Source organism: Panthera pardus, unplaced genomic scaffold, assembly GCF_024362965.1.
Source record: "Panthera pardus isolate Hobbes unplaced genomic scaffold, ASM2436296v1 HiC_scaffold_8, whole genome shotgun sequence".
Classification (NCBI taxonomy): domain Eukaryota; kingdom Metazoa; phylum Chordata; class Mammalia; order Carnivora; family Felidae; genus Panthera; species Panthera pardus.
The window spans coordinates 96,930,007-96,949,673 of record NW_026527013.1 but is presented as its reverse complement, the minus strand read 5'-3'; the positions used below and the strand labels follow the sequence as shown (position 1 = coordinate 96,949,673).

The 19,667-nt window shown below is 38.9% G+C and overlaps 1 protein-coding gene and 1 pseudogene across 1 annotated transcript; both read left to right on the top strand.

The window, feature by feature from the left end:
- The first annotated feature begins 7,296 nt into the window (after positions 1–7,296).
- Positions 7,297–11,533, top strand: TFPI2 (tissue factor pathway inhibitor 2). Its single transcript, XM_019443329.2, has 5 exons — positions 7,297–7,658; positions 7,961–8,143; positions 8,780–8,959; positions 10,177–10,347; positions 10,714–11,533. The coding sequence occupies exons 1-5, from the start codon at positions 7,571–7,573 to the stop codon at positions 10,794–10,796; spliced, it is 705 nt and encodes a 234-aa protein (XP_019298874.2). The 5' UTR covers positions 7,297–7,570; the 3' UTR covers positions 10,797–11,533.
- Positions 11,534–14,689: 3,156 nt separating this feature from the next.
- Positions 14,690–19,382, top strand: LOC109263589 (tubulin polyglutamylase complex subunit 2-like; annotated as a pseudogene).
- The last annotated feature ends 285 nt before the right edge of the window (positions 19,383–19,667 follow it).

Sequence of the window (19,667 nt, the reverse complement as noted above, 5' to 3'; positions counted from 1 at the left end):
GAAGGCAAGAGGGGAAAAGACCCAGAGCAGTTGCTAAGGGGCTGGTGTCTGATTGGACCAGGGCATAACTTCTATGGTAAGAGACAGGAAGACAGAGAATGCCAGAGATCCCATTGACCTGTAGGAACAACTCACACTTCTCTGGCTCCTTCAGTAGACCTGGTCCATGCCACTCTACTCAACTCCCTCTTAATACAGACCTTTCAGTTTGATTCAGTGTTTTCCTTGGCTAATAGTCAAGAAAGAAAAAAAAAAAATTGTAAGAGTCTTAGGAGATGTATTTCCCTTTCAAGCTGCAACTACCGCCTCCCCCAACCCCCAAATGGCAGGTTGTCCTTCCTGTGTGATTTAAGATACAAAAGCTTTTCCACTCAAAACCAGAACAAATGAACATTTGAAGGGTTTATGGCATTTTAGTAAGTAATGTGTAACTAACATGAGATTTGGGTTAGAGCATAAAAATGACAATATTTTTTGTAAGAAAGAGTGTCTTTATACTAGAAAGGTCAAGGTCCATTACTTTCTGCTAAATATAACCCTTAAAATAAGGACTTTAGTGATTAACTCTCTCAATCCTCTAATCTGATTACTAACTTTGGCAGATGTTTCTCTTGGAGCATTACAGCAATGTATTTAAATTGTATCTATTTGTATTTAAAGTAATCTATTTGTTTTCAGTGATAAACTTTATGTTTGAGTAAAAAGGAAATCTGAGATAAAATTGCCCAGGTACTGAACTAAGGTCATGAGGAAGTGTTATATATGATAAGCCTGACATGGGTCCCCACTACTATGTAAGAAAAAGAAAAGTGCACACAGTGAGTAAGAACATGGGATCGGGATTCAGACTGCCTGAACTAGCTGTATAGCTTTGGCCAACACACATATTCACCTGAAGTTTCAGTGCTCATTTGCAGAGTGAGGAGAATAAAGTATTTCCCTCAGTGGTTACTGTGGCAGATTTAATGAGCTAATGTATGCAAAATACAATGTATACTCTCAATAAACATCACATTCATCATTATAGTTATTGCTATTGAGGTTCCCACATGATATTCAGGAGTTAGAGACAATTTTCTCTGTCTTCCCCACTTCCTGACATGCCACTCTCTGATGGATTGGTAGCCCAGGCTAGAGTTTTGGACAGATGGTAAGACTGTACTGTGCCTGAAACATCTTGGATGAAATAGTCCCAAATTTGTCCCAACCTTCTAGATGCCCTACATAGTTAAATATGTAGCACCCTGAGCAAGAGAAAAGATGGTCTGCCTCCTAGATAGGCATGATAGCTGAGGGAACATACATCTGGGTAGAAGAGAAAGGGGGTTTCTGAGATTCTACCTTCCTACAGAAGGCAACGCTTTGCTAGAGCCACAGCATCTTTAAAAACCAACCAAAAAAGCTAGCTGTTGAAAGAATGAGTCTCTGTGTCCCATAGGCATAGAAGATACAATGTTAGATATGTTTATATGGATTGCCTATTATTTTGAATTGAGCTCTTGCTAAAATGTTATTTCCTCCTCTATGATCCCATAAAACCTAGTACATAATTCAATATTGTACCAAAAACACTATATTGCAATTTGGTTATGTGATATTCATCTGTCTACCCTATTATGCTATGAGATCCCTAATGTGTTCGTCTTTGTATCCCAAACACCTAGCACAAGGTTTGGCACATGTTAAATGTTAATTCTGCTTATTTTAAAAATAGGTGAATGAAAAAAATGACCATGGTACAAGACATATTAAATACTCCATTATCTCGTTCTCCCTAAGGAGAACAAGAATAATAAAATTAGGCATAGGGAAGGTCTCATCCGCTTATGTGGCTCCATCTTATTATAGAAGACTCACAGATGCACACTATGTCCGACAGAGGGCGCAATAGAGTAAACATTTCGTATGTGGTCCAACTCGCGAGAAAAACGCCTTCTTGGTGAAGGAGTTGCCTAAACTTTAACAAAATCCTCGTGATCCCTAATCTCTCAGAAAAGATTAACTGCCTTTCTTATCAAATGTGTAAACTTCTTGTTAGAGCCAGCTGGATTCATTTCAGATTTTATTTTGTGAGGGCTTAAGCTAAAAGGCAGCAAGAATTTTGTTTACTAAGGAGTTATCAGTGTAATTCCTTAAGTGACTATGTTATATAATACATATCCCCCAAATCACTGGACTCAATTAATTCTCCTCATTCCTTCATGAGCTAACCATGCCACCTCTCTCTAAGGTGTCTGACAGAGGGGAGGACCATCTGCCTCAATCCTTTCCTAAAATTCATGATGACAGTCCAAGCATGTGTGGCTCTCAAAAGACAGAACATCATACTTCAGGACTGGGAATTCTAGGAGCTAATGTGTTCCAAATCAACTTCATATCCATTTTTTACGGGGTCGGGGGTGGTGGTGGTGGTGAGAAAGAACAGAAGCAAGGATCTGACACATGCACAGGTGCTCCTGAAGTCACTGTAGCTTCTGTGTGCTTCAATTCTGGTTTTTAGTGTTTTCCTCCAATGCCTTGTACAGTAGAAAGAGCCCATGTATGGGCTTAGAAAGAATACAGGGCTGCGTATCAGAACTTGGATTCTAGTCTCTGCCAGCAACTAAGGTAAATAAACATGACCAGCCATTTTATCTCTCCAGGTCTCAATTTATAATTCTGTGAAGTGAAAATAGTGGAATAGATGATATTTATAGTTCCTTTAGCATTCAAATGATAAGAATTCCATGCCTTATTTTACAGAACTCCAAACTATTTTGAACCTCTACTTTTTGGCCACAGCTACTAAAGCTATTACTTGGTATAACAATGACAAATCAATTTGGGTGACTGTTCTTCCCAGTTCCCTCCAGCCTTGCACTTCCTGTTGACTTTGGATAAAGGAATTCTTTTCCTTTGCTATGTGGTAACTTTGGCCTAGATACTAGTTTAAGGATATAGAAGTAATATGACGTCCCTATGGAGGCTGACTGTAGTAGTCATTTGGCCCTTCCACATGGTCCTAAGTATAAATTCATTAATTTAAAGTAGTCCCAGGAAATTTAGATTCCCCTTACATCTTTTTCATGGTATCTTTTTCATAGATATAAAAATACTGAAGTGTTTTGCAATTAAGAGGAGTAATTTCCTTCCTGATAACCTGGCTTGAAAATCTCAAACTTCTACCTGTCTTCACTTGTTCAATTCTCCTTCCCTGTCTCTGCTCAGTGGTCACAGGGGTGTTAAAGGTGCATCCTATGGGGCGCCTGGGTGGCTCATTCAGTTAAACATCTGACTCTTAATTGTGGCTCAGGTCATGATCTCAAGGTTGTGAGATTGAGCCCTGCCCTGAGTAGGGCCTTGCTGATAGCATGGAGCCTGCTTGGGATTCTTTCTCTCCCTCTCACTCTGCCCCTTCTCTGCTTGTTGCTTGCTCTCTCTCTCTCTCTCTCTCAAAATAAATAAATAAACTTAAAAAAAAAATAAGAGATGCACCCTACAGCACACAGAATAAAGGAAGGAAATTAACATTTCTAGAATATCTCTGAACTCGAATTTTGACCTGTGTCCACAGACTCTACACCACAGAGGGGTGAAAAACCTGGTTTTGGCCCTTTCCCCTTCCCCTCCATGTGTTTGTAACATAGCATGTCTGAGTACTTAGCAGGACTAAGTACACTGCTCTGGCTGAAAGAATCCTGAGGCTCATTTCCCCAGAAGAAACCATCATGGATAGATGCCTGATTGTGTGACACCTTCCCAGTCAGAGGGGTAGCCTCTGAGCTCAGCCAAGAGGAGAGCTGGTGGGAACAATGTCACAGGTTTCAGTCTTACAAGGCCAGTTTTCTGATTGTATTGCTGTTTGTCTGATCATGTTGCTGTTTCCTGATTATGGTTGATACTCGATCTTAAAGTTTTGTGCCAAGGTTTTCAATGGGAGTCTGGGCCTGTGTGTGAGAAGCTGAAGCACATCTCTTTGCATGCCTACGCACTTGCCTTTTAATCCTTATAACACACATGTAAACAAGAATAGTCATTTCACCCATTTTACAGATAAGCAAACTGAGGCTCAGAGAGTTTATGTGACTTGTCTGAAGGAGCAAGGAATAAAATTCATTTTCCTATTGCAGCATGCAATTTCCCAAAACAATCTGCCCTAATCCAAAAGATTCCTCATTTTATATGAAGCAAAAGATGATCAAAAAGTACCAGCACCTGAGAACAAAGAACAGACATGACAACAGCCATTGCTGAATGACAAGTTTGAATCAGTCTAATTTAGTTTAGTCCACGTGTAAGATATATGTAATCATACTCAGAAGAATGAAAATAGATAAATTTGAAGTTGAATTTTCCCCTGAATGTGATACTGGCTGTTTGGTAAAAGTTCCCTCTCCTATTAACATTTGAGAGGTACAGAGAGGGTCTAATCTGCTTCTCCTAGGAATGTGTCTTTCCCAAACCAGCTGGCTATTTCAGTAGTTGGTGTGCTAAAGCCAGTTCACGCTGGCTCTGGTGGGTTGACTGTACCTATCTATTTCCAACTCTGGTAGCCTGAAACTGGCCATGATGGGAGCATTTATACCATGGAAATCAGTAAACTATACACACCAAAAACACCACCTCCCTCTTCCCCACCCCTGGTATTCCCCTTCCTGAGAGCTGGTTGTTAAACATTTATCTTTATATCTTGGACTGTCAGTCTTAATCACAGATATTTGGTAATCTGACAGCATCAGTAACACTGAATATTTCCAGAAGAGGCTAGTTTTCTTAAGAATATGATCCTATGCTGTGACATCAGGATAAATGAAAACTGGCACGAGGGATATAGTGTGCAAAATATCCCAGACTGTTAAGTGTGAGCATAGTGTTTCTCAGAAACTTGGAAGAGAACTCCCGTAAACTCCGTCCAGACCCTCAGGAGAAGCCAGGAATAATTATTCTCTTGAAAATATTAAATACAACAAGAGGAAAAAGGGGAGGAAGGGAAGACACATTCATCAAGAGAACCCATTAAAATATTCTCCAAAAATATCTTTAACGTTTTATGTGAAAACCGAACGTGAATAATTTGTTTTGTGTAAATAAAAGGTTAGACTGGGGCTGACATGTTAAAGGAGCAGTGAACTTTAATAAAGATGCACTGACAATTAGGAAATGTACAGGAAGGGGCGAATCTGTGATCCCCTAAGCCCACTTCTCTTTGGACTTTGATGTTCCAGCTCAAAAAACATAGCTACAATACTTACACGTGGCTCGGGGGAGAGGGGGTATAAAATGGTATAATCAATTTGGAAAAGTGGCAGTTTTTAACATTCATAAATATTTTACCCGAGAGTAATAAAAGCTGTGTGTGCACACAAAGTAGCTTTATTCCTAACAGTCCCAAACTAGAAACAACACAAATGTCCACTAACAGGACATCTGTAATATATTCAAACATTGGAAGAATGGACTCAGCATTTAAAAGGAATGAACTATCAATGACATGGTGTGTCTTCAATGGAGTACTACATGGCAATGAGAAAGAACGAAATATGGCCTTTTGTAGCAACATGGATGGAACTGGAGAGTGTTATGCTAAGTGAAATAAGTCAGGCAGAGTAAGACAGATACCATATGTTTTCACTCATATGTGGATCCTGAGAAACTTAACAGAAACCCATGGGGGAGGGGAAGGAAAAAAAAAAAAAAAGAGGTTAGAGTGGGAGAGAGCCAAAGCATAAGAGACTCTTAAAAACTGAGAACAAACTGAGGGTTGATGGGGGGGTGGGAGGGAGGGGAGGGTGGGTGATGGGTATTGAGGAGGGCACCTTTTGGGATGAGGACCAGGTGTTATATGGAAACCAATTTGACAATAAACTTCATATATTGAAAAAATAAAAATTAAAAAAATAAAAAAAAAAACATGGTGTGTCTTAAAAACAGTAGTGGAATCCGGATGGCCAACAGGCACATGAAAAGATGTTCAACGTCGCTCCTCATCAGGGAAATACAAATCAAAACCACACTCAGATATCACCTCACGCCAGTCAGAGTGGCCAAAATGAACAAACCAGGAGACTATAGATGCTGGAGAGGATGTGGAGAAACGGGAACTCTCTTGCACTGTTGGTGGGAATGCAAATTGGTGCAGCCACTCTGGAAAGCAGTGTGGAGGTTCCTCAGAAAATTAAAAATAGACCTACCCTATGACCCAGCAATAGCACTGCTAGGAATTTACCCAAGGGATACAGGAGTGCTGATGCATAGGGGCACTTGTACCCCAATGTTTATAGCAGCACTCTCAACAATAGCCAAATTATGGAAAGAGCCTAAATGTCCATCAACGGATGAATGGATAAAGAAATTGTGGTTTATATACACAATGGAATACTACGTGGCAATGAGAAAGAATGAAATATGGCTTTTTGTAGCAACGTGGATGGAACTGGAGAGTGTGATGCTAAGTGAAATAAGCCATACAGAGAAAGACAGATACCATATGGTTTCACTCTTATGTGGATCCTGAGAAACTTAACAGAAACCCATGGGGGAGGTGAAGGGAAAAAAAAAAAGAGGTTAGAGTGGGAGAGAGCCAAAGCATAGGAGACTTTAAAAACTGAGAACAAACTGAGGGTTGATGGGGGGTGGGAGGGAGGGGAGGGTGGGTGATGGGTATTGAGGAGGGCACCTTTTGGGATGAGCACTGGGTGTTGTATGGAAACCAATTTGACAATAAATTTCATATATTGAAAAAAAAAAAAACAGTAGTGGAGCCAAAGAAGTACAAAACTTTATAAAGTACATACTTTAGGATTCCATTTGCATGTGATTCAAGAACAGGCAAAACGGACGTCTGGGGATCAGAAGTGGTTGCCCCTGCCTGGGATGGGAAGGACTGACTGGGAAAGGGTATGAGAGAATGCTCTGGAGTGCTGTAAATGTTCGAATTCTTGATTTGGAATAGTGCTGTACACTTGAGATATTATGAGCCTTTTATTAAATGGAGATTAGATCTTGATTGAAATGTGTACATACATATAAATGTAAATAAATATACATACTCAAATTTCTAATCTAATGAAGGAATCTATTGCAATGAGCCAGGCTCCCCTCAGCCCAAAGAATTTCACACTGTCTTTCTGCCCTTGCAGTACTTGGATTTCGAGCTTTCAGAACATGGACTCAGGCTTCAGGGTGATGCTGCAAGTTGGAACCTTGTGCAATCACCCCCAGGTCATTTCCCTCTAGCTTGCCGACTTCCCATCACTGACACAACGCCACATCTGGCCACCCCCGCCAGGCCGCGAGAGAAAGTTTGGGAGAGGCAGGTTCAACCTGGTGGGGAATTCCTCTCCCCCGCACACTTTCCAGCGCCCTGCTGTGGCGGGTCACACAGCCCAGTAGGGCATGAATCAGCCTCCCTTCCAGGCTCCGCATAGGCACGCTCCGCCCCGTCCGGGGTCGGAGGAGGCTTACCCTACTACATAAAGCAAGCACCCAGCACGTCGGCACCCAGGCGGCCTAGAGGCTGGACTCCGTGCACCCTTTTCCAACGGGACTTTCAAGGAACGCCTCGCCCCGAGGGCCAATTGAACCGGACACCATGGAGCCTACTGGACCTCTCGGGCTGTTACTTCTGCCATTGCTCCTGATGGGAACCGTGCTGGGAGATGGTGTTCAGGAGTCACCAGGTATGGGCTGGTCTGGGACCCCCCTCTTTGCGCCGGGCTTCCGCTGAGGTAGGCAGTGAGGGCGCTGTGGCAGTGGGGCCCCCAGAACCCACCCTCTCCACCCGGATTTCCCCGGGCCCCTGCCGCACGGGAGTCTAGAGCCGTGGGAAGAGGCACTCCCGCCGAAGTTTGTACTTTCTCTCCTGCAAACTCCCCCGCTGCTCGGAACAGAACTCCCCCGGGAAGCCTCTACCTTCCCGGGAGACAGGAGACGTGGCTGACCTCCTTCCCTCTCTCAGGCTCTCCTTTTGACCCTCCTGTAGGAAACAATGCGGAGATCTGCCTCCTGCCCCCGGACGAAGGGCCCTGCCGGGCCCGGATCCCCAGTTACTACTACGACAGGTACACACAGAGCTGCCGCAAGTTCATGTACGGAGGCTGCGAGGGCAACGACAACAATTTCGAAACTTGGGAGGCCTGCGACGAAGCTTGCTGGAGGATAGAGAGTAAGTTTTCGCACGCAAGCTCAGAACTCTTGCGCGCTCCTTGCAGGGAAGGGCTGGTGGTAATTTAATTTTATGCCTCCTTGAAGACACTGTTTCCTCATGTCGATCATCCATCAATCTGAAATACTTTCACTGGATTTTATTATTAAAGTATGATTTAGCTAACTATAAATTTTCCTTTTGTCCCTGGATGCCCAAACATGTTTTGGCTTAGTACAGGGATATAGTGGAGATTCATGATAATGTTTTCTATTTTACTTTAATTATATTTATTGTATCTGTTAAGGCCAGTAACAGAACATGGGACTTTGCGATTCAGGGAAGTAAGCCAAAAATACCCATCCGTGTGAATAAGTTTAATTAACTTCATGTGTAGAAAAATCAGAACACCCTGTGAGAACACAGAATTTCCACTACATTTGGCTGACTCGGGTCTGGAGCCACTGTTACAAAAAAAAAAAAAAAAAAAAAAAAGCTAAAATAACTGGATTAATGAAAAGTCTCTTGGGGATTTACTATCCCAGTACTAAATGTGATGCTGTTTTCTCCCCAGTTGTTTCTGAAAATATAGTAAAGTTTTGATGTAATACTAAGATAATTTTTGACTAACACTGTTTTATGCCCTCCTTTTCCTAGAAGTTCCCAAAATTTGCAGGTTGCAAGTCAGTGAGGGGCAGTGTGGAGAGCCCAGAGAAGAGTATTTCTTCAATCTCAGTTCCATGACATGTGAAAAATTCCTATCTGGCGGGTGTCACAGCAATGAGAACAGGTTCCCAGATGAGGCTACCTGTATGGGCTTCTGTGCACCAAAAAAAAGTAAATATTACTTTTATGGTGTTTCTATTTCGTTTCTTTATTAAGACTTTAGGAGTAAAAAATCAACAATTTGATGTGGAATTCACATGGCTTGTGTTCTGGTGATTTCACATATAGTATGATATCGATCTTCACACAATTGCCCTGTGAGGAAGTAGAATTATTCCCATTTTTACATATGAGAGGACAGGCTACCAGAAGTTCATGACTTGCCAAGTTCTCAGGGCTGGAAAGTCACAAAGCCATGCATGATTTTAGTTTTTGCTTCCTCTTCTGGATTGTTTCTTTAGAACTATTTCTTACTACTTAATTTACACATAAAAATTACAGTATTCTGAATGTCATGACCTCAGGTTTGGAATCACTTATTATAGGAGACAGTGGAATATATACAGACTTAAGATGGTGAAACTCGAAAATTTCTATCTAAAGTTTTTGGCTAGATTTCTGTATCCTTTAGTAACTGCAAATTGCAGGACAAAGAGATCTCTATCCTTCTTTGTTCCCCTTCTTTGTTCTTACCTACATCCTCACCCCCTCACTCCCTAAAAATGATGTGTTACTAGGGCAGCATTTTTGTAGAGAGAGACAATATAGGCATTTTCCCTCAGCATAGCAGACATACACAAATATATACAAACTTAACAAACAAGGAAAACTTGCTTTGGCAGAGATTTGAGGGAGCTCTATAGCTATTTGCTGTGTTCAAAATGTAAAATCTTGAGTTAATGGACAGATGGTGGTTGCTGGTATTTCCTTAAATTTTTTGTGTAAATGTAAATGTTCCAGTGGCTACTTGGGAAATAGATACATGCATTCTTGATTACTAGTGGAAGGAGAGCTGATAAAAATATTTAAAATAAACCTACCAACACAAGAAACTTTACTAAAGCATGACATATATCAGCCCTTGAAACATAGCCCATTTCTACAGACCATATCTGTTCTTTGGGTTCAATTTTTTTACACGTTCAATTGATACAACGACATAGCTTTGGAAGAAATTCTCTCCAGTTTATGAAAATTTTAGATTTAGCAAAGTATAGCATGTAAGCTTTCTTGAAAATTGAGACACACTTTTTAAATGGTTTAGTATGATATTTTGGATTCAGAATGAAGCTTCTATGGGATTAGATTTTCTTCAGTTACTTCAGTAATCACAGCTTATTAATTCTGGTATTACTGCATTTCTAATTTTATCTTCTCTTTTTATAAAGGTCCATCATTTTGCTATAGTCCAAAAGATGAAGGACTCTGCTCGGCTAACGTGACTCGCTATTATTTTAATCCGAGACACAAAGCTTGTGAGGCCTTCACCTATACTGGCTGTGGAGGGAATGAGAATAACTTTATTAACATGAAGGACTGCAAACATGTTTGTGTAAAAGGTAGTGATTTTTTTCTTCATTCCATTTTTAAACTAATTTTATAAATAATTTATAAGCAAATTTATATTTTTATGTATCCATTTTCCTAATAGCATATTGACATTTCAAGACTACTTCTACATAAATAGCATTTTAGTACTGGTCAGTTTTGTCAAATGCTAATGCTGTCTAGCTACAATAGACAGTAGTTGTATCCTTGCATTTTAAAGGTAGAAAGTTACTAACTTGAATGGGTAGTGAGTAAAACTGACTTTATAATCATTAAAAACAGTTGAGGTGAGCTGGTAAGCATGTCGGCACTGTTGATTTAAAGTGAGTGTATGGGCTGGAGATATATGATATTTATTTTTACTTTGTTAACTTTAGCTTTGAAGAAGGAAAAGAATAAGAAGATGCCAAAACTTTTCTTTGCTAACAGACGGCTGAAGATTTGGGAGAGGCAATTTTAACTTTTTTTTTCTATATTTCATTTTGTGAATGCTACTGCCTTTACAGTTATATCTGAATAATAATATGATAACATGGGTAAATGAATCACTAATGATTTACTCGCCAGTTTTTATTGCTACAGGTTACTTTTTTGTATATTTTTATACATAACCAGCTGCTATTCAAATGTGAATCAATTATTTTTAATTTACCGTTCACCTATATGAAGTTGAATTCTTACTGTGCGTAAGATATAAAAGCAAATATGACTCACCCAGTTCTTGGGGTTGTTCTTCCTGAAATCAGAAGGTGATAGCAATTGAAAAGCATAAGACAGTATAATCATGTTGTCTTAATACATATTATCATAAAAAGGACCAGCAAATACATTTCATTTTGCATTTAAAAGTTGAATTATATTTTAAGTCCAAGGAAACAAACTTGCGGATTTATCAACACTTGAGAAAAATATTACAAGTGCTGTTAGGTAGACATGATTAACCTCTATTTCTATTGTGTCATTTAAAAGATAATAAAATAACTTTTTTGACCGAATAAAAAGTTTGCAAATTTATTAAAATCAGAAATGTTTTCTTCTGGGTATAAAATTCTCTCTTTAACTGTGTTTCCATCCATCATCCCCGTTCACATGTATATATATGTTTATACATATAGAATAGATGGCTTTTAATATTCTATCGTTACCTTACTTCCTAAGATATAATAAACTGGAGACCACTAAAATTGTTAAAAATTTTTAACTGTTCAAGGTGTTTATTTATATTAAACCAGAGAGCATGCATGAATTTAATAATTTAAGTTCCACTAATGAAATATTCTTGATAAATATGATCATTCCAGTTAAACAGTTTTTTCTTTTTTCTGTAATGACTTTTTTTTAATTCCTACATTTTCATGGCAAGATTAATATGTTTAAAAGTATTCCCCTAATCTAGAAAAATTATAAATGCATTTGCCCTTTGCTTGAACAATTCCTCTTTTAAAATTCTAGCCCAGGGGCACCTGGGTGACCCAGGGGTCACAGTTGATCATCCCACTCTTGATTTCAGCTCAGGTCATGATCCCAGGGTCATGGGATCAAACCCCTTATCAGGCTCTGTGCTGAGCATGGGGCCTGCTTAAGATTCTCTCTCTCTCTCTCTCTCTCTCTCTCTCTCTCTCTCTCTTCTTTCTTTCTCTCTCTCCCTCTGCCTCTCTCTCTCTCTCACTCAAATAAAATCAAAACAAACAAATCTATCCCAAAGGTATTGTGAGAAAAGTACAAAATGGTATAAGCCTGAGGACATTCATTGATGTATTATTCAGAACAACTGAAAACTGGAAACAAACCAGATAATCATCAATAGGGGATTGGTTGAAGAAATTATGGATGAAAAATGAGCAAAATATCTACATATGGGTATCATGTTATCCTCAGAATACATTTAAAAAACAGTGTCTAGAACAATATGAATAAAATATACACATCACAGAGGACATAAGGATATTAAAAATAGTTGCCTATACCAGGAAGGAGGAAACAGAGGATGGGACAGGTATGGAGATATTATATAGTTTTGATCTTATACCACGCAAACACTGCATAATTTAAAACCAAAATTAAAAAGAATAGAAAGCATTCCTTCTGCAATTAGAAATAAACTAAAACAATTGAACCCAAATGAATATCAGATGGTGGCATAACTATACAAAGAATATGTAATTGTTTCCGGTGACTTTCAAAGCCAGTATTTTGACTATATGTCTTTTAAAGGCTATAATCTAAGGGTCATATAAATTCCGAAGAAATCTGAAAATGCAGATTAGTAGTCATTAGCAATATTGGTACTGTTATTTTGAACCTATCATATATAGGAAATATATTTCTTTAGAAGTCAAGATTTTCAGTGTTAAGAGAAAAAGACAGAAGTATGAAATTAAGAAATTAAGAAAAAGCCTTTAACTTTTAAATTGGAATTACAAATATTAGTATGAATTGAAAGTATATTTTCTCTTTTAAAAAAATAAAAGTGTTTTCCATTTAAAAGTCCTTGAAGCAATGATAATCCAGTGGCAGTAAGTACACCTACCAGGGTTCTGAGGAGAAATCACCAACTCCAGGTCTAGAACTGGAAATATGTAAGATGAAGTTAGGCCATCTTATTCCAGATAGCGAGGAAGCTATCAAAGACTAATGAATCAGGGGCACCTCGGTGGCTCAGTTGGTTAAGCATCCAACTTTGGCTCAGGTCATGATCTCACAGTGTGTGGGTTTGAGCCCCACATGGGGCTCTGTGCTGACAGCTCAGAGACTGGAGCCTGCATTGGATTCTGTGAATCCCTGTCTCTCTATTCCTCCCTCCCTCACACTCTGTCTCTCTCTCTCCCAAAAATAAAAGAAACATTAAAAACCATTTAAAAAGAAGACTAATGAATCATATCATAAAAACAGGAGGGTAACAACAAGGGCCTTTCAATGATCTAAAATAAGGCAATATGAACATCAAAACAAATAATGACCACAATATATATAAATATATAAAAATGAATTAATAATTACACACACGTGCACGCCTCCTTGGTCACATTTGGAGACTGCTAGGGCACTCTCCCATTACTTTGAAAACTGATAAGTTAACAGAAAGAATAAAGTATTTATCCTTTTTTATTTATCCTTAAATTTATACCACCGGGAAACTAAATAGTGTATAAAAGTTATTCATAGAAGAATCTCACCTTATACATGCATGAAGATGTTAGAAGATACCTCTAATGAAAGTATGCATCTGGGTAATGATCATCTGTGGATGCCGAAGCTGTGGCTCAAAAGGTTGATAGAGGAATTAGGCTTATGTCTCTGAATCCACGGATAATTTCAGTGGCAACAGACATTCTTTGCTTCTTGATATGATGAAGCAGCACACACCTCCTCCCCATGAAGAAATCTTGAAGAAAAAAAATTGAACCTGAAGTTAATCAAACCTGTAGATCTATCATTCATGAGGCAATATTGGGGATAAAGGAACAAGTTGGAAGAAACCAGGGGAAGTCAACCAGCCAAATCCATAATGTTGGCCACTCTACAGGAAAAATACCTTACGTTTTCCAACAAACCAATGAACTTTTTAAAAGGAGTGAGAGGAGGAGCCAATGCTTTTATAGCTTTTATATGGGATGCAGCATGTCATTAAAAGGTTTTTGGTGGAATAAGACCTGTATTTGTGACTACTCTTGGTGGTTTTTGAGAATGATCAGAGCAAAAGGGTCTTATGTACTCTGAGAATCTTATGTATAGAACCTTTGGGAATTCTGGGGATTCCAAGTGCTGCAGGGAAGCTTGATTTGGTATTTGCTGCCTTTAAGTCCCCTGCAGCCAAAGCCCTCAGGAGATGGCTCAGCCTACATTCAGCTACAGCTGCAGCTTTCTGTCCAGCTTGGGTAGGAATTTTGAAAACAATTTTCTAATATGCCAAAACCTCTGCCATTTTATTTTAATGAAGAAGTATATAAAGCTGTTGTAGGTCATCCTGCAGTCTAAGTGAAATTCCTTCTCGCCACAGCCTGAAGACAAGTCACTGCTGTGGTTTCACCAGACAGCCTGATTAAAAGGAATGTCTCGTTCTAGGTACAAAAAGACACAAAATAGAACAGGCTGGCTTTAAATAACATAGTCTTTTATTGAAAAAAAAAAAATTACTCTGGACCGCCACTCATTCCTGCTCTATGCACACACACTGTCACATGTTTAACCATACAAACTGCAGTGGAGCCTTTAAAACTGCCTGGATCACAGCATCTCTAGATATACATGCTATCTCTGCCAACAGTCTCGTAGACATTTAGCTAATGATGTAACTCCGTCATGTTCTTTGGAGTATCTGTTCCTGTATTGTAATAGTGGCTCCAGTAAAATATGGGTCTTGTGATAAAAATAAGGAAAGGTGGAAAAGTGGAGTTTGTAGTTTTAAGAGATTCTTCGTCTAGGTATTTTAAGCCTAGAATGAAGGCAAGCAAATGTGGGCATTGGAACCATCCAAAATTATTTTGTCTTCACTCAGTATTCAATTGGTAACCAAGTATATCTGTTCAAGTCTATTCTAATGCTGCTTATCTTATTCCAGGAAAATTAAAACATTTTCCCAAATTTCCTCCCTGCCTGTCTGCTCCCTATCCATCATCCACACTGATGCCATGGCTGATGCCATGAAGATGCTGTTGAATCTTCATGTTAACTGCCCAAGCCCCTAGTGTGTCATTTAAGGCTTCTTAAAAGTGGGCCATGACCTTCCTCTCCAGATGTATCTCCCCCATTCCAACATCACCAGTAAGCTACAATTCAGTTGCACTAAATTATGTTCAGTTTCCAAAGAATGTGATACTGCTTTGGCTTTTTTGGTAATGTAATTAACGAATTTTGCACATGAGAACCATCCAGGGAGCCAGTTATACAGCAGGCTCCTATGCCCAATGACCAGGGGTTTTGATTTAGTGGGTTTGAGTTAGCAAAGATGTACATGACAGACAATGACTCCAGATGATTAGAAGGTACACTTGTGCCACACTTTGAGGAACACTATTGTATGCCTCAGTTTAAGTTTTTGTTTTCTTTGAAATGAATAGCCTTCCCTCTTTACTAACCACTTGGTAAGCTGAATCTTCTTATTGGCGGCATTCCTTGAGTTACCTCAACCAGGTTTAATCATTTGTCCTGTGGCTTCGCTATATCTAATACAACTTCCTAGTTGCACTAAGATAGCATTTAGTTATTTTCCTAGGATTTTTGTTGTTAGGGTGTTCAAGTTTTTCATGCAAAACTAATAGGTTATATTTTGATTTTAAAATATGTTATTATACTCACTGTATACTATTTAGAAAATTAAAAGTATCTACAAAGATAAGAATAAAAATAATCCAAAATTTCATCACTAAGTAATTAACAACCACTCTTCTGTTCCCTTGAAGTGGAAGTAACTTAGTCAAGAGGTATGAACATGTTAATGCTCTCAGTATATGCTGACAAATTACACTACAAAGTTCTATCAGTTTATCTCCATCTAAGAATCTAAGAATGTATGCAAATGCCCAACACACTGGGTTTTAAACGAACAGAAAAATAAATTCACTTCTTTGTCATAATAAAATTATATCTCATCATTATTTTAATTGGCATTTCCAGGATTATTACTAAGGTTGAACCTTTACAAATTTTATACATTTTCTTTCATTAAAGGTTAATACTTCCTTTAAACTCAGCTCAAAGTTTTTAACATAAAAATAGAGCTTAAATTTTACAATTTAATTTTAATCATGAAAGGTTTCAACTGTACAGAAAATTACAGAAAACTAGTATAATTGACCCAGTTTAGAAAAGATGTCAGATTTGTTTCAGGAGCTTTTTCTATTTTAATGGAGCTCAAGATTCAAAATGCACCTCATCCTATTTTCCTCTCTCATGAGAAGTAACTGCTCTCCTGATATTGGAGTGTATACATTCTCTGCATATTTCTTTTTAATTTTTTTAATGTTTAGTTATTTTTTGAGAGACAGAGCACGAGTGGGGGAGGGGCAGAGAGAGGGAGACACATAATCTGAAGCAGGTTCCAGGCTCTGAGCTGTCAGCACAAAGCCCAATGCTGGGCTCAAACTCATGAACCACGAGATCATGACCAGAGCCAAAGTCAGATACTTAACCACCTGAGCCATTAAGGTGCCACAATTCTCTGCATATTTTAATGCTTGTATTATAAATATAATAACTCATAGCAACATGAAGTATTGTTCTATGTGCTTTAAAATTACTCATATGGTATCACACCATATATATCCATTGTCATCATGCATTTTTACATACAATATAAAATTGTCATCATACAATTTTACATTACATACATGCATTTTAGAGGATATACCCTCTAAATCCATTTTGTTTCATGAAGATCTGCTTCATTTATTTTTACTACTCTATAGTATTCCATTACATAAATATAGCATGGTGTGTTCATTTCCCTGTTGATGGATATTTACTTTTTTCCCAAATTTTGGTTATTATAAACAATAATGAATATTTATATACATATCTCATTACACACATATATGTGCATAAAAGTGAAATTGTCAAAGACAAGTTCATTCAACCTACTAGATTTTGCCAAATTGCTCTCCAAATACTTGTAGCCAGCAATGTATACAAATTTATATTTCTTCAAGTTTTTTGCAACATTGTGCATCAGTGATGTCTTTATTGACATTCATATAAGTGAGAAGTTATACCTCATTACTGTTTTCATTTTTGTTTTCTGATTAGTAATGGAATTGAAAATTATTTTTTCACATTTTATTGGCTATTCTTCTATAAATTGCCTCTTTATACTCTTTTCCCATTTTTCCATTTCACTTTGTGTCTTTTATAATTAACATATTTTTTATGCATTCTGGGTAAGAATTCCTTGTTAGTTATATAATATAGAGATACCTTCTTCCAATTTGTGTAAACAGTGATGTTGTTTTATTTTCCCTTTGCCTGTTGGATTATGATGTTACATTATTGCATAAAATGTCAGAAATCTGGGTTAATTTAGCACTTTCTCAACTTTTAAATTGATTATGTAGCCTCATTACAAGAAAGCAGGAAGTATGATGTTTGTGCCAAAGCCCAGATCATGTGCTACTTCCTTAGTAAAACAGTAACATTTGAACAAAGAGATAAGAAAGGTTTTATGTATTATAAGAAGTATTATATTGCATATAAAAAGAAATATTGGAAGAAATATTGGCTAGGAATTTTCCCAAACTAATTAAAGACATGACTATACATTCAAGAAGCTCTGTGTACCCCACATAGAAAATAAAACAAAACAAACAAAACCAACTAAGCACATCACAGTCCAACTTCTGAATGCTAAAAACAAACTGACAATCTTCATATACCTAGAAAAACAGAGATAATACCTCCAAATGAGCATCAAAAAGGCTGATGATTGACATTTCCACAGAAATTATGGAAGTCAGAAAATGACAGATTAACATTTTAAAGTGCTAAAGAAAAACAAACAAACCCTGCAAACCAATATTCTATATCCAGCAAAAAATCCTTCAGAATCGAAGGATAAGTAAAGATGTTTACAGTTAAACACAGCTGAGAGGATTTGCTGCCAGCAGATTTGCACTACAAGTAACATTATTGGGAATTCTGAAGGAAAATGATTCCAGATGGAAGCACATAACTGCAAAATGGAATGAGAACACTAGAAGATGTAAACATCAAAAACTATAAATGAGCCCATCTCTGCTGCTGCTCTCACAGTGCGGAGCTGGGACACATAGCTGTGTTGGAGACGCCGCCCTCAGGCCGCAGGAAGCCACACCTGGAGAAGCTGCTGTGGGGGATCACTTGAAGCCTAGAGTCACCCCCAGGTGTGACAGACGCTACTATCATAGGAAAGTCACCTGCTGAACATCATATGGGTTTCTCCATGGGAACAAAATAATAACTGCATGCTACCTGAGGATGTGAAGAAATTTTTTCCTGATGACCAGTGGCTGCCACATGGCTGGACGAGCACACCATTCCAGTGGGCAGCATGGCACCTAACAGCATCTCCAAGCCAACTTGACTCAACCAGTCTTCCATGCATTCACTCCCTAATGCACCAACCTTGGCAGGCCTGGAGGATTGATGCACTTGAAGCCAGTGAGAATGTCCAGAGAAGCCTCACTTTGATTCTTACAGTGTGATATTGAGTTGGATCCTTGCAATGGGAAGGGAAGGTTTGCCTTGCCTACAAAAGACGGAAGCCAGCAATAGCACAAGATGCTGAAATTTGGCTACTAGATAGAGAGTTATATAGGCATTTTCTTTTTTCTTTTAATTTTTTTTTTAATGTGTATTCTTGAGAGAGAGAGTTGGGGAGGGGCAGAGCGTGAGAGGGAGACACAGAACTGAAACAGTCTCTAGGCTCCAAGCTGTAGCCCAACGGGGGCTTGAACCCAAGAACTGCTGGATCATGACCTGAACCAGAGGTGGATGCCCAACTGACTGAGCCACCCAGGCGCCCCTATTCTCGCATTTTCTCACAGATACCTTTACCGCTTACTATGTCCTGCTCCTCATATATCTGGGCCTGCCACAGTGGCAGTATGACTTCACCAGCTATGGCATCCCACAAGTCAAGCAATGGTTCAACATTTATAAACCCATCACCTACAACACAAACCAGCTCACAGAAGAAACCAACTCCTTCATGAACAAGCTGGATCGCAGCAAAGTGTTCAAGAGCAAGAACAAGACCTTAATCTCCCAAAAGAAAGAGCCCAACCAGCCTGCACGTGGCCAGAAAGGGCCCTCAGTTCCTTCCTTCACCTCTAAATTCTCTTGTAGCCCTGGAAACCCTGTTGGAAATGAACATCCCCACCTCCCTGCCAGTCCCACAGTGATGATTTCCATGCAGACGGCCCAAGCCTCTTCCCATCTGAGTGAGCCAAATCCCAGGCCTTTGACTCCTGTCAGCATTAGCCAAGAGTTCAAGGGCATACTCAGGTCTCCCCCAGAGTCCTTTCCTTACCCTCAGCTTTGGAGAGCTGTGGAGTTTCAGAACCTGTTTAAGTAGCTAAACAGATCTGTAAAGAGCTTTCCTTTCTCTCCACTCCCAACCCTCTACACTTTTCAGCAGTGATTAGAGAAGGGCTCCAGAGAAACCGCTGGTTTTGACCCATGAAGCATTAGAATGGTGCTGCTCTGTTGGTAACTGTTAGCCACATGTAACTGTTTATATTAAAAATTCAGTTCCTCAATTACATTAGTTATGTTGTGAGTATTCATGTGGCTAGTATTATCATCACAGAAAATTCTCTTGGGCAGCACTGCATCAGAATATTTTCATGCTGCCCTTTCC

Coding starts and splice junctions, on each gene's coding strand:
- TFPI2 (XM_019443329.2), top strand. CDS start 7,571: ATGGAGCCTACTGGACCTCTCGGGCTGTTACTTCTGCCATTGCTCCTG. Junction 8,960..10,176: donor CTTCTGTGCACCAAAAAAAA/GTAAATATTACT, acceptor CTTTTTATAAAG/GTCCATCATTTTGCTATAGT. Junction 10,348..10,713: donor CAAACATGTTTGTGTAAAAG/GTAGTGATTTTT, acceptor TGTTAACTTTAG/CTTTGAAGAAGGAAAAGAAT.